At 27.2% G+C, this 15,493-nt stretch overlaps 1 protein-coding gene across 1 annotated transcript in view; it reads right to left on the bottom strand.

The window, feature by feature from the left end:
• Positions 1-10,871, bottom strand: part of LOC105364634 (5-hydroxytryptamine receptor-like) — a gene marked incomplete at its 5' end in the record, with an annotated part of 57,685 nt that extends 46,814 nt beyond the window's left edge. The window contains 3 exons of the mRNA XM_011502613.1: positions 1,020-1,143; positions 2,327-2,467; positions 10,847-10,871. Coding sequence (XP_011500915.1) covers positions 1,020-1,143; positions 2,327-2,467; positions 10,847-10,871 — 290 coding nt within the window. The remainder of the gene's footprint in view (positions 1-1,019; positions 1,144-2,326; positions 2,468-10,846) is intronic.
• Between the last annotated feature and the right edge of the window lie 4,622 nt (positions 10,872-15,493).

Below are 15,493 nucleotides of genomic sequence, written 5' to 3'. Positions count from 1 at the left end.
TCATGTTAATCTATAAATATTGGATTAATCATCTTTTCACGAGGTTTAATTAATAATATTTTTATTCTCATATTTATATAAAACATTTTTATGTATAATGGATGATATTATCTGTAAGGGCATGAACTAGAAAATTATACAGTATAAAAACGATTAAAATACCTTTATTTCAATTGATTTAAATTATTTTTTAACTTCGTTTTCATTACCCTATATTCTTTGCAAGTTTTTAAAAGCATTTGTTTATATTTTTATTGCGCTGAAGATTCTTAATATTGTTTCTTTTTTTGTCATTTGATGGACATGCTGTTTTGAATATTTCTAAGACTCGTGGATAATTTATTAGAACTTTAGTTTCAACTTCTTTGTGCGTCAAAACAAGTTTATTGAATTATGGACAATTATTTGTATACTATATATTACACACGTAAAAGTGGCTCGGCAATAGCTTATATAATACACCTTTATTATCGTTGGATAAATTTTATTCAAGAAACAAATAAGGAATTTATATGAGAAATTTTGTATTAAGAAATATTTAAAATACTGGAATATCAAGAGGAAATTACAATTTATGAAATATATAAATCGATTTATCCTTTACATGAATAAGAAAGGTATAAATTAAATAAGAATTATTATCGTCTAATGATAAAACGTAAAGTAAGCCAATAAGAAAATAAAAAAATGTTGAAAACTAATTATAAATTGCTGTTTTTAAGGGTTAATGTTGCATTTATGAAAGAAGAAAGTACCCCAAAAATCATTGAACGAATAACAAATATTACAAATGAACTTATTTTTAAATATTACAAATAGTTTCCGCTGGTTTATTTGGAATAGTGTGTAAATGTAACGGATACGGTGGTAAAAGCAGCAACAACAGCGGTCGCTTTAATCACGGAAGCTCCATCTTTCTGTTGATCAATGTCCGTAACAGCGAACAATGGAGAAATGAAAGAGTGGACGGAGAACTACTGAGTAATAGAGGAGAAAAATAAAAATCATGCGCAACCAACCTGTCAAGGGCGATGGCCACCAAATGCAAAATGGAAGCTGTGCAGCATAATACATCACTGCTGGTCCACATGTCGCATAATTCAGGACCAAGAGCCCATTCATGGGCAACCTCGTACACGGCTCCTGCCAACAATACCGCACTAAAACGTCTGGGCCGTATGCCTAGCCATCCACCTCTACGTATGTGCTCCGGTGTATATAAATGAATGCGAGCGCGAGACGCAAATGTTCCCGAATCACTTTTATATATTATACACCTACTTTTATCTATATAATCTAGCTTCTAATGTGAATTTGACGTAAAAAAAAAAAAAAAAAATTAACAAAAAAAAAAAACAAAAAATATAGCAGTTGCTATATTATTCATTGGTTCGATAATTTTTTTTCTGATCCGTGGCTGTTACAAGCGTATCTTTCACTTCAAACTCCAAAAGCCAATCGGGGAGATTAATTATTTTCTTTTAGTTTATTTCTTTTAGTTTTTATTGTGAAATAAGAGAGTTTGAACTTTATGTCGTATGTGGAAAAGGATTAGCGATCTTACAGCAAGATACTCCAGTGAAAGTTATATATTTTAGTTGGAACTAATAACGAATCCGTGAGATTAAGTTCTAAATATATTTCAATGAAAAGTTAATAATTATTGATTACAAAAAAAAAAAAAAAAACCCAAAATTATTTTCGACAGTCTTCCCCGTTTTTATTTCAGTGCCTGCTTTTGTCAGACATTTTAGAAGTTGTTGAAAGTAACTTTAAGATCATCTGATCCTATTGATCAAGAATAATTTCATCCTGTTAAACAGCATCGTTTATTAATATAATAATATGTTTATCGGACTGTTAGTATCAAGATTTTTCAACGAAACATTATCATCATTTTTTGCAAATATTTTGAACTTGTAAAATATCAATGCAATTTAACAACAATAATAATAATTTGCCACGTATAAAATTTAATTATGTATTTCAATTACATAGTCTTATTTTGTCCTTTTTTTGACGGATATAATATTATTTAACAAAAATTGCCCATAAATTATAGTTTTCAAACATTATATGTCCAAACATTATTATATCACGCTTGTTATCATTAATATAATCATAAAGAATCTTATTATGAGTAATCGTTATATAATTGTTGTTGTTAAAAGGACTTAGAAAATGTAATTTTATATGAAAAGAGAAAGAAAGGAGCGGTAGCGCTATTTATTTATGATTGTGCTAAGTATTTTGTACGCGAAGTAGAATCCACTTAGCGCCTCGTGTTCGATTTCTAATCGCCAAGCGCAAGGAAAAACATACATACCCAAAGGCATGACGAGACAAGCCACTAGAAGATCGGCGACAGCCAACGACAGGATCAAGTAATTCGCGACACTTTGCAAGTTGCGCTCCAGTAGTATGGCCGCTATCACGAATACGTTGCCTGCAACAGAGAGATTAATGGCTGGTTGCCGTTACTCAACTCCTTTCGCCTACATTTGTATGTGCATCGAAGACTGTAAGAGGACGAGTGGATATTCTGACAATATCACGAGATCATTAATAACAAACAGGTGTATTTTACGTATGGGCGCGCAAAGGTCTGTCAAGATGTCTCCACGCGAGCTTTATGAGAATGGGCGATTTATTTTTATATGTAGACTACTCGATGGATTAAAATCGTCGAATCATTATTTATATTGAGCTTGGACTTTTGTATATTGAGCTTTCTTGTTATTTTATTTTATTACATTAATATATTGTTCATTTATATTGAAGTACATTGGGGCATATTTCATTCAATTGCTCAACGAACAATCTGAACATATTTTTTTTTATTTTTTATTTTTTTTTTGTTTGTTTTGTTTTGTTTTACAAAATATCGTTAGATCGAAGTAGTTAGAAAGAGTTCAAATATAATATAGATTTGATTAAGGTAAAATATAATTTAAGTATTATAAATGTATCTTTCAGAATATTCTACGATCGCTGTCTCTGGATTTAAACAAATAAATTACTTTATCCAAAGTAAATTTTTGCATGGAATTACATAATATCTTCTTTGAAATATTTATTATTAATGTCTCAGAAAATTAGTGCACATGAAATCTGCATAAAATTCACAATTATTATAACATCACAATATTATAAAATAGTTTATTATATAAATAGAACTAAAATTTAAGGTAAACAGTTTTCTGTAACATTATTATTAAAAGAAGTTGATGTAGAGATTTGTATGAATTTATCAAAAATAATCATCGTTTCACTTTGAATTCTACTTTCTTCAACACGTATTTTTTCAATCGTCTTTTCCTTCTGACAATATGTTATTTGAATGTAGCCATATTATGAATAGATTTTTTAAAATAGCGCTATGCAAATTTTTGCAAACAATCCATTTGCCTCCGCATACATTGTGCATATCTTCTATTCTCGTGGCTTCGAATCAAAGAAGGGAAGAAGAAAATGGTAAGAAAGTGAAAGGGCCGTCACTCAAGGAGTTATATTTAAAGATTTCATCTCGAGGTGAAAAATAAACTCACAAGTTGCTGCTTTTAAACTTACTAGTGCCTTTTAAGTCTCAACTACGCCTTTTATTATGAAATCATTGAACATGTTCGTAAATTGTAATATTTATAGATGAAACTCTTATCTGTTTGCATCGCGATTGGCTGTTAGTCAATACGATTTATTAATCGATCTAATTTAACATGTCTAAATACACAAAATTAAGCTCTATTGATTGTGTTATATGTGGGTGCTTGCGTGCTTGGGTCCGTGCGTGCGTGCATGCGTGCGTGCGTGCGTATGTTTTGAAATTCTATATAATACACGGGTAGTAATCGACTAAATGCGTTGCGGTTCATAGAAATCTTATATATATTGTGATTTACAAATGAAACTCAATGAAATCATTACAACTATTGCAACAATGATTTTTTTGTACTTTGTAATTAGAAAAGTTTTTTGATCGGACAGGTTATTTCAAAATACAACAAAAAATTATCGAATATTTAAAATGTAATATCTTGGATAAATATAATAATTTTCGATAAATTCTTTATATTGGGACACATTTTCATTACTCTATTCTTTCCTTATAATAATATTACAAAATCATTAGATTATAAGATTGTTAGTATTATCATTGAAAAAGTATAAATTTATATATTTACATATTTATTATTAGCTTAAATTTTTGGATTATGTAATATTCAAATACTTTGAGCCCATAAGTCTTTTTTTTTCACTTTTTGTCTTCGAATCTTTCATTGTACATTTTTAAATATATATAGATACTTAATATTTATATTTATGTAACAAATAATTATTCTAGTAATTTATACTTATATTAAGCAATTCATTCTTTCAATTGCTCATTCTTATGCATATTTAAAATTGTATGAAATGTTTTAAAAGTAGTACGAGCTCAATTTTAGCGCAATTTATAAGAATTTTATTATTCGTTATATAATCTTATTATTATTTTAATGACTATTTTAACTTCAATTTAGTCAGAGTAAATGGATTATTCGTAAACCGTTTTATACGTATACTGTTTTTAGAAGGAATTTAGGTAGGTTTAGGTTTAGGAATATTTAGACAGGTTTTATATTAAACGTATTTAATTCCACTATAAAATTGAACATTTTTGCCAGTGAAAAAAAAAACTGAATTCAATTGAAAATACTGAAGCAAGAGATTATATAATATTTTATCTAATGAGCTGTGGTACTCAATATTATAAATTTTTTGTTTTATCTCAAATAGTTAGGAGTTTCAATATTGTTGATTAATTCTGACCAGATTGCTTGATTTTTATAATTAATGTGATATAGATAAAGTCCGTTCGATATCAAAATTGTAATAAGCGTTCGTATGTGAATTTGTGAATAGTTACAATATAAGTTCTAATCAAAATATTAATATAATTATTGTAGTTATTTTTAATATACATTTTAACATATTTAGTAATATATTGTTTATAAAAAACAACAAAATAAATATTAGGATAAGATGTTTTATAAATTTTTTCGGTATATTTTAGTGAAGAATATTGGTATATAAACTATGCAGTCGGTAAACTTTTTTTTACTATTTTTTCTCGACATTTTCGATGTTTTGTTTTAAGTTTTTATATTTTGAGAGATGGTAGTTTATAAACATACAATATATTACACGAACAAAATGATTTTATTGCATGAAATTTTAAATACACTCGTACGATATCTAGCTGTAAGTGTACAATATTTTGTAATATAACTATTAAATTGAAATGAAAAAAAAAAGAAAAAGAAAAAGAAAATTGAATAGAACAGAAGATTTGTGCTTAGAACAATTGTTTAAATACTAATTGTTTTCATAGTAAACTGAAAGCCTTCGTTTTTAATATAATTTTTTAGGTTCACGTTTCTGACAATATGGATATTGAGTCAATTGAAATGCTATAAAAGTTTTATACTGATAAGTAAGAGTTATAAAGTTCATAGTAAAAACGTATTGAAAAAATGTGATCCGCGAAAGCGTGGAAGAAACAGATACGGAATCAATTTACAGTTCAATTATTTTACGTAACTTTTTCTGAATCTAAATGGTCTTGGTTACAATTATTTTCAATATATTTTTAGTGTTATAATAAGTTTTCCGTTACTCGCAAAATTTTCAACAATTGCTGTTGACATTGCTTAAGAATGAATTTGACATGAATTAGTCGGTGTCTTTTTTATCTAATGTTACCTTGATTATTTTGACAAAACATATTAGAATTAATATACATAAAATGAAATATCCATTAATTGTTGTAAATATTTTAATAAAAGTATTTTGTTAATAAATATATTTTACAAAATTAATGAGTAGTTGACGTTAATAAATAATACTCATTTCTCAAGTACATTTTATAAAAGTTTATAAAAATATGTGAATTAAGGACATATTGTATCAAGAATTAATCTAATTTATATTGAGGAAGTTCTTGATTTAAGCACCGAAGGGTTTAATGAGTATTCAATTAGTTCCTGCCAGAATTAACTCAAATACGATTTAACATAAAAAGAAACGTATTTTAACGGAAAGTTGATCAATCTCGAGACAAGGGAAATCTTCGATGTTGTAAAAAACAACCGGAAAATTTCACCAAACAAAATTGATTATTTACCGCAAACGGAAATTTCGTAATTTATCAAAGCTCTGATTACAGTGAAATGCAATTCATTTACTATAGCCGAATGATTTAATTCTGGAGAACTTTCTTTTTATATAAAGAGAGTTTTTGATAATAAAGAAGTGCATTTTTAAATTTCTCTATTTTGTAAAATAAAATTGAGTCCAAAGCTTTTGTTATAAGCAGACTGTGATAATTGACGAGTCTATCAATACTCGTAGAGTGGCATATATTTTGCTTTTTCTTTTACTTAGAAAAGAAAAACTTCACATAAACGATTCGATACAGTGAGAGAAAAGTATGATAATCGAAAGAGATGAAGTGACGAATAAATAGTAGCGGATAAGAAGGAAGAAATGAAGAAATGAAGAAATGAAGAAACTCGAGATTTACGAAGGAGATTGTCGTTTGCTCAATTACCAGAACACCTGCTATTTTAGTGTCATTGAAAGCTCGCTACTTGGATTTGTCGACGTTTATAGCCGTTAATGTTCTTCATTCTTCGTTATCGCTAATTACCGTTCTCAACGATTATTGTTAATTACCTTTAAGTTTAAAATACTTGCCCAATTACTGGGTGGGCCATTTACTAATCCCAGGAAATGTTTCCCCCTTTTAAGCATACTAATTTCTCCAACTTGATTAATCGTCAAACGGCTTACTCCTTTGTCTTTTGAATTTAGGGTAAATAAAAACTTCTATTTCAAACAAAATTCACGCCCACGCACATACGCGCATACATATATATTTGCCTATAATGTAATGAAATAAATATAATATACAAAATAAAATTAATAAATATGTAAATACGCAGATAGGTTTAGATATTTTCAATCATCTATTGCTTTGGAAGCAAATTAACGATTCTTTTAAAATGTTAAGTTGTTCATATTGAAGCTTGGAAAGCATGAAAGTAAATTTTACTCTCATATTTTTAAGAGAAGATTTATAAAAAAATAATTTATATAATTGGTTTTAATGAGATAAATCGATAATGAATAAGAGCCAAATTTGCAGCCATTCTTTTAAGAATTGTGTCATTAATAACTTATTATTAATTGGAAATATATTTAAAAAATCTATTCTTTCTTAATTAATTATAATTTAAATTACTATTTAAATGAAGAAGTATGCCATTAATTAATGAAATTCATAGTTATGTGACAGCACGTTCAATAAATAAAACCGCCGGAATACTCGAAGAAGATATATATTACAGAAAGTATTATAACTTGAACGATAAATATCTATAATTTATTCTATTACAATCGACTAAAGATTTTATCCATTTAAAGCAATTGATTTTTAATTTCGGAGAATGTTGTTTTTAAATTTATGAATTCAGAAAGATAATATCGAAATTATCAGAATATATTATTTTAATATATTCCTCTTCTTAAAATATTATTATTAATAATTCACAAAATAATTTAATTACACACACACACACACACACACACACACACACACACATATATATATATATATATATATAGTTAAGCTACATATAGTTATACATATATATATATATAAATAGAAATGATAAAACGTGTGACGTTCAATGAGTATTTTATATATTTTATAAAGTTCAGAATTTATTGTCAAAATTTGCTTAGTAAATTATGAAAAATAAAATATTTTTCGTATAGATTAAGTGCTGAAAAGGTAGATAGTTTTAGGATCTTTTAACATTTACGGGTACTTCATCGATTCCTCGTAGAGTGCATTCATTTTTTTACCTTGACGACGATATTTCTCCGACAAAGTAAACGAGGCTCTTTCTCCTTGATGGGACTGTTTGTTGTACGAAAAATGTCCGCTTCTCACGCCGTAAGAAGGTTACAATTTCGAAAGGCTTTGGTTTATGCTTACCTTATAAAGGTCAAATGGTCTAAATAAACTTATCGGTGAGGATCTAAGAAGTGCGGTTTGTCTTTAGAAATGGCTTGTGAAAATGGAAGAAACGACGAGATCGGGATACTGCGGTGTCGTAGTCTTTTGGAATTTAAAGTAGGGATGGAGGCGTACCTACTGCTTCGTCGAGCGAATTTTGTCATTTGCTTTACCGAATCGAATCCTCTTTGTCTAGAGTATTCGAAAAGTGTTAATTACTCACGAGGCCCTACATCGATCCTTTTGAAATTCCCAATGAAATGAGAGCAATCAAGCGAGATTCACCTACCTCAGGTTCTCTGGTAGTGAATACGAGCGTACCAATAGCAAAGGCCAATGACGCTTACATGTCATAAGTTCTTCCATTCCTTCTCATCTTTCTTTCTCTTATTTTATTTCTCTCTCTCTCTCTCTCGCTCTGTCTTCACAGATATTTTGTTTAAAATTGTGCTCCTTGTAAATTAAATTGTCAATCCTAAATTTTAATCGCTGATACATTTTGAAAAATTTACTAAGTAATATCAAATAATAACAAAGTAAGCCGCAAATAGTTGTTTACTAAGAAAATACTCGTCTTTTATATAACACTTTACGTAAAAAGTGTATATCCTAATATTTCGATATTTACGAATTTCAATATTTACGAATGCCGTCATTGTTATTTGAATTCTGATATTCACGAGCATCACCTCGCCTCCCTCCTTTAATCTGCATCGTATTGTTTTTGTGAGCGCAAATGCACGCACACACATAAGAGCTAGTATTTTACGATGTGCCTTATTTTTCAGAACATGCAGTCAGGTATAAGGTAGATCCGTTTTGTAGCTTTCGGCGATTTAACGGTAGATCTGGAAATTGACTGTTTTAATCTATAAAATGCCTTGTTTAGATACAAAATTGAATGTTTCTTATATAAATTCAAATCTATATCTTATTTCAGCTGTATTTATAAAGTCTCATCAGCATTATTTGTAAAAAGTCTTCTTTGTGAAAGAAATTTCAATTTATTGTTGAAAATTATTTTATGTCTAGAAATTTTATTATTTTTACAATAATAGTGTGGGCTTCTTTGTATATTGTTGTTTTAAATTTTCATATAGATAATTTGTGATATAAAAAAGTCATTAACGTTACTGATACTTGATAAGAATATAAAAATAATCTTTAAATTAAAAAATATAGACCTTTAACAATGACTTCTTGTTACGCTTAAAAAAGTAAAATATACTTGATTATGTATTAAAAGTTTCAGGTATTAATGAAACTTATTATTTATGATTAAATTTACAATTACTTGCTTATATGAATTTATTGGAAAATAACCGTGAATACAAAAATGCCGTTGTTAATACTGCTTTACATAGAATATTATTGTATAGAATTTGTGCTTCTTTAAATAGAATTGGTTTCAATTTATGAAGGATTGGCATTATTTTAAATATGTATTACAAAGTTTTACCTACTCTAGAGCTATTAAAATGAAAGAATAATAATTTTCTTCGTTATTATAAATATAAAAATATAAAAATGAAAATTTTTTTGAATAATGTAATTAAAATGGCATGAAATATTTTTAGTAAAATCAATCTCTGTTAAATGTAATTATTTGGGTAAAAAATGGTTAAACATTAATATAATTGAAATACACATCATCGAAAGCTTTATTATTAAGCTTTCACATAATTATTAATTTTTAAAATGTCTTCAATTTTTCACACACGATCCTATTTATTTAAAATATTAATATGAGCTTCAGTTCAATTTGATTATATATTACATCCAAATTAGAAATCGACCATTACATATTCCGTTTGGCATTGTGTAGAATTACTTTAAAAGTTTTTTGAAGTATGAAATAGATTCGTGATGCAGATATATGATCGTATTACAGTACTTAAGTAAGTAATTTATTATATAATAAATATAACTATATAATAATAACTTATTATAGTGTTTTAATAATATATACGCTCTGGTCATCGTTCAAACTTGAAAATAGTATTGGAAAATTGTGAAAGAGATCACGAAGAGAAACGTTTTATGTAGTTTTATGTATAACAGTATGACAACGAAATTTTATAAGATTTTTATTTTCAATAAAAAAAAAAAGGAAAAAAATAAAAGAAACACGATGCACCGCATATATTAAGCAATAGTACTTCAATTTTTATTCATTTATACAGAATATTAATTTATTTAACAAAGAATCGATATATCGGATAATAAATATTTAAAGCTGTAGGATTTTTAATTAGATTTTTAATAATTGATCATAAGGTAATTCCGAATTTAACGTAATTAATGCATCGTGTACATTAGTAATATTACAATGAAATTAATTATGCAAACAATCCTTCTATGTACGTCAATTATTTTTACTTTGTTTACAACTTCCTAGGTCTATTTAGTATTTTATCATTGTTATTGGAACTGGGTATTTATTGCCAGAAGTTGAATTTGATTAATTAATTAATTAGATTATTTCACTTGGTTAAGATAATGAAGTATCCATTAAGTAGTAAATTTATTTTGCGTTAGTCATGTGTTTATTAATCTAGAATTGTAGGTTAGGAGTGTAAGCTTGTTGGAACGTTATTAATTGTGGCTGGTGCAGATGTATTTAGTCGCAAGGCATATTAATTTTGCAAGCACAGTAATAAACTTGGATAATAAAAGGGATGTGAATTTCCATTTAATCCTATATTTCTTCTATTTTGTTAAAACATTCTACGCATTTAAGATTACTTAATGCTTTTTAAAAATTTGTGTCTTCGGAAAACGTACGTATTAAATGAACAATTAAACTTCGTAATATCGTTAATTAAATCAGATAAAATTTTAGGAAATTTGCTGCGATAGCTGACGATAAACTATGAATGTGTAACTCGTTTTCATTAACCAACCTTATTTTTTAATACATGCACAAGCTACTTGGGGGTGATTGTTGTTTGGTTTAATAAAATTTGATTTTAATATAAAAGCATTTCAAAATTAATAAACAAATGTTTTGGATAATGTAGTTAAAGGAAATCTTAAAGCATTAAATATTAAATTAAATGGTAATTCCTTTTGATTAAAATCAGTGAAAAATAGGTCTTGAACTATATGAAAAATCATGTAATAAATCTTTGTTTTCTAATTTTTTATGCACAATAACATATCTTACAATTCTTTGCTTATCGAATAAAGATTTAATTCCACTGAATTTTAATCGACATTATAGATACTATTAATTTTAGTGCGTTCATTTTACATTCTCTAAAAGCTTGAAGTTTCATTGAATACTTTTTTTTTTAACAACACATTCTGGAAATATCGCTAAAGTGGCTTATATCTTCATAACTATAGTATATATCAATATACTATAGATGTTTGATTTTATCACTCGTTATCAATCTATATCCAAAGCTACTGAGAAATTCGCAGAGTAAGTGCATGTAGTCAAAGCTCGTACAAAGCGTAATTGACTTTTTATCAAAGTAATTCAGTTGTATTAGATTTGTACAAGTCTTCTGATAAAAGTTGATCAATTTGTCTCTGTCAAAGTAACATGCTTTTTTATGCATAAATTTAGGGGGGGGGAATAATGATACGCACAGCTAAAGTATTTGACTATATATATATATACATTGTTGTTATACATTGTAAACTATCAATTCTGCTATATTAATTATTTTATAAAGATACTGTTGGTTTAATAAACTCTGTTATTAGATGACTTTAATATAATATAATTGAATTATACGTGATATGTTGAAATTAAATAAAAGTTTTTCCCATTATTTTGCACTTATTCCATTACATATGAAAGAATTTATAAAACGTTCAATTTCTTCCTTTTCAACTTAATATACGAGAATCATCGATGAGAGCATTGTCGAATATCAAAGCGAGACGATTATCAAAGTAATTTAAAACTGAGCATGGCATCGTAAGACTAGGCGATTGTTCACAAGATAGAGTGCGATTAATCGATTACCGAGAAATATTTCGTCGATGAAAAGGCTCTTGATCGTCCCTTAAAAATTCCTTCCGTTCATTTTTTTTTTTCTATGCGAATCTCGTTATACGATCAGTACTGCTCTTCACTTCAGTTTTCTTCGTTATGTCCGAGTAGAAAAATAAATATCGGATCATTTCAATGTTAATGGGCCACTCCGAGCGTACATATAAATCTTAGTAAGGGCTGACGCACCGAATTGTTTCATGACCGCGATTTGTCAGCGCGTGCCTTTATGGTTTATGACTTGCAACAAGTTTCATCGCGAGAGTGTCCGGCGTAGACTCGGGTTTGTCCTGGAGCTTTTGCGGAGTGTCAGCCGAGAAGTTTGAAGATTGTAGCGAAGCTCTCTCCGACTTACGGAAAGTCGTGTGCGAGAGGATAAGATGCCACGATTCTTGCAACATTAGGGCAAAACGAGCTTCAGAAGACCAAGACAGTATAGCAATTTTTGTAAAAATGTAGTTAACCGTATTAAATTATATCATTTGGTGATTTTAAAGTTTTATGAAATATATTTGATTAAGTCCGAAAGCATTATTTTTCTTCGCTGTATGTTTGATGTAGTGTAGATTCGAGGTATTTATGAAGAAATTTCGATTTAAAATTCTGCGCGCAATATTGTATTTTTATATTGTAAATATAATAAACGATAAATTGTTTTATACGTTTTTCGTGAAATATAGCTATTTTATGTAAAAGATTATATTTTTTATTGTCTTTATTTCTAAATAGTTAATGTTCTTTAATATGATTACAAAATATAATGCAAATTTAATACAGTTTAATATCATTCAATTCAAATTGCTTTTACTGACATTCGATAAAGTTTTGAGATTTCAATACATTTTTAAATTCAAATTTTGTATAAGGAAATAAAATTTAACTTAAGTTTTCGAATCAAGGGTCGATTTTCACATATTTAAATATTTAATATATAAATATTTAATAGAATCTGTCGCATATATAAATTATCACAGCTTGAAGGAAATTTCAGCGTATGCAAAAAAGTAGATTCCAATAAGAAATTTTTTCACGCAGTTTGTTGGGAAAATCAAAGTGAAGATATAAGATTTTGGTTGAAAATAGTTCGAAAGACCAGTGAAATATATTCACATAATTTTACATAGCTTATGTTAAATTTTAAAAATGATCAACGCAAGTAATTGGATAATAATTTAATTTCTCAGTATTATTTGATATTAAAAATTATTAAATCATCAGTTACCGTTAATTTAAAAAAAAAAATAGAGATGAAAGTTACATTTAGAAAACTGATTAAATTTTTGGACTTTAGTTATGACAAATATTATCGAACAATCTCAGACAGTGCATACATATATGCGTGCACACACGCCTAAGACAATTACTGAGAAAGGTTGACGTAAAATTAGAGAAATATGAAGAAAAATGGAAAAAGAGAAAGAGAGGGAGACATTAGCTTCATGACGGATAAATAATGCATATTTAAAATAATGTTGTTAATAGTTTCATAAGCTCTCATTTAAACGGAATAAATGATTAGATCGAATGTCGAACTGAAAAAGTCAGTAAAATTATAGTGAACGTAAAATTTGGAATCCAATAGTAATTATTCGATGAAATTTAAAGTTCAAAAACTCTAAATTTGATAAAACTCGAAGATAGATAAATAAATCAGAAAAGCTGTAAAAATGGTATTGATTTAATTTTTCTAATTTTTTCTTGTCCACAATTTACTGTTATTATCAATAATATAAATTTATTCGTGTTCATTATTATTATACGTCAAGATATTTATAAATATATTGGAATGAACAGAATTTCATGTACTTAAATTTTGAAACGAGAAAGTAAAAGTAAATATTTGTATGTATCTTCGATGAGATATATATGTTGTACTTTAATATTTTTGTTTTTTGAGAGTTTCTTATTGTACGTGTGAGCATAGTTACTAACACTGACTCCGTATTGTAATGTTCTTTAGTAAAATAATCAATATACTATAACGATATATTATTTCAGTAGCAAAAGCGGTCATGATTTTCAAGGAAAATACGCTTAAGAATATTTTTGACGAGTGTGTTGAAATAAATGTATTTTTAATATATTTTTGTCACGGTCGAGTCATCATAATGATTGTTAAAATATGTAGAATAATAATATATTGCATTTAAAATTTCAGATAATTTTAAAGCATCAATTAATTTATTAAATGTATTTTTAAAGTATGTTCGAGAAAGAGTTTTTCATGGTTTTATATCAATAGTTATAATGTTACGAATAGTAAAATTAATAGTAATTAACAATGATAATAGAAATAAGTATTTTTTTAAATCATAAACATTATTGGCATTAGTTTTCATAATTATAATTAAAAAATTGTTTCTACCTTTTGATACATTTATCGAAAAAATTTGATTTTCCAAAATCTGTAATAAATTATGTAAGATATCAATGTAGCCTCATATTATTAAAATATTTTTCTAAATAATGCAATTTTGTTTTGCTATATGTTTTTGTTCTAAATACAAAATAAACACTTGATTAGGAAGATGATTGTAAGATATCTAAGTGTTCACGTAGCAAGGCTTGGCAAGGAAATTAAACTAATGATTTAACTACCGGAACATGAGAGGTTTATCTCGTCTTTTATTTTGTTATCTAATAATGGCTCATTATCAATTTAATTAGGCGCGTAAGCTGATTTAAGAAAATTAATAATATCAGTAAATGAAATTAAATATTCTGACGCTGAAAATAATTGAAAAGAAGTCAGGATAATAAGTTGTATTGTTGATAAGTGTAGAGCTCGTGTAATCTCAAAGTTTCTTTCGAGATTCTCCGTTTTATCATTACAGTCCTTTGTTATTGCGAAGATACGTAACTGTAGATAGTGAATGACTAGATGGATAGTTTGTAAGCTCTTTCCTATTTTCTTTCAGCTTTTAATTCCCAATGTACAATGGATTTTTATTTTACAAATTGTTCATAAGTTTTTTTTTGTGCGCTTTTCTTTCTTCTTTCTTTTCCTTATCTTCGAATAAATGGATTATTGAGTATAATTACGATAGGACGTTTAAATTATATCGAGAAATATTTCATTTTACAATTTTTTGGAATATTGTTACGTAATCATAAATAATTCACAAATAATTAATCTTGATACTCTCTTATTATTCTCTCTGAAAGAATTGAATAAGTGCAGTTAAAACGTAGTTTCGCAAGTAACTTATAATTTAGATAGGGAAAATAATACAAGTTGGCAAATGTACATTAATAATTCAAATTTATATCAAAGGCAGTAAAAATGAATTATATCATTATGTAAAGAAATTCAGAAGTTATACAAGATGACATTAAAATTACACAGAATTCAGTTTAGTAAAAAGATTTAATGTATACAAATATTTTATTGATGTCAAATAGTGAGTCAATTGTTTTAAAATAAT

The sequence above is a fragment of the Ceratosolen solmsi genome, unplaced genomic scaffold (assembly GCF_000503995.2).
Source record: "Ceratosolen solmsi marchali unplaced genomic scaffold, CerSol_1.0 scaffold39, whole genome shotgun sequence".
Classification (NCBI taxonomy): Eukaryota; Metazoa; Arthropoda; class Insecta; order Hymenoptera; family Agaonidae; genus Ceratosolen; species Ceratosolen solmsi.
Note: the sequence above shows the minus strand (reverse complement) of the source record. Positions and strands in the feature narration are given on the sequence as shown.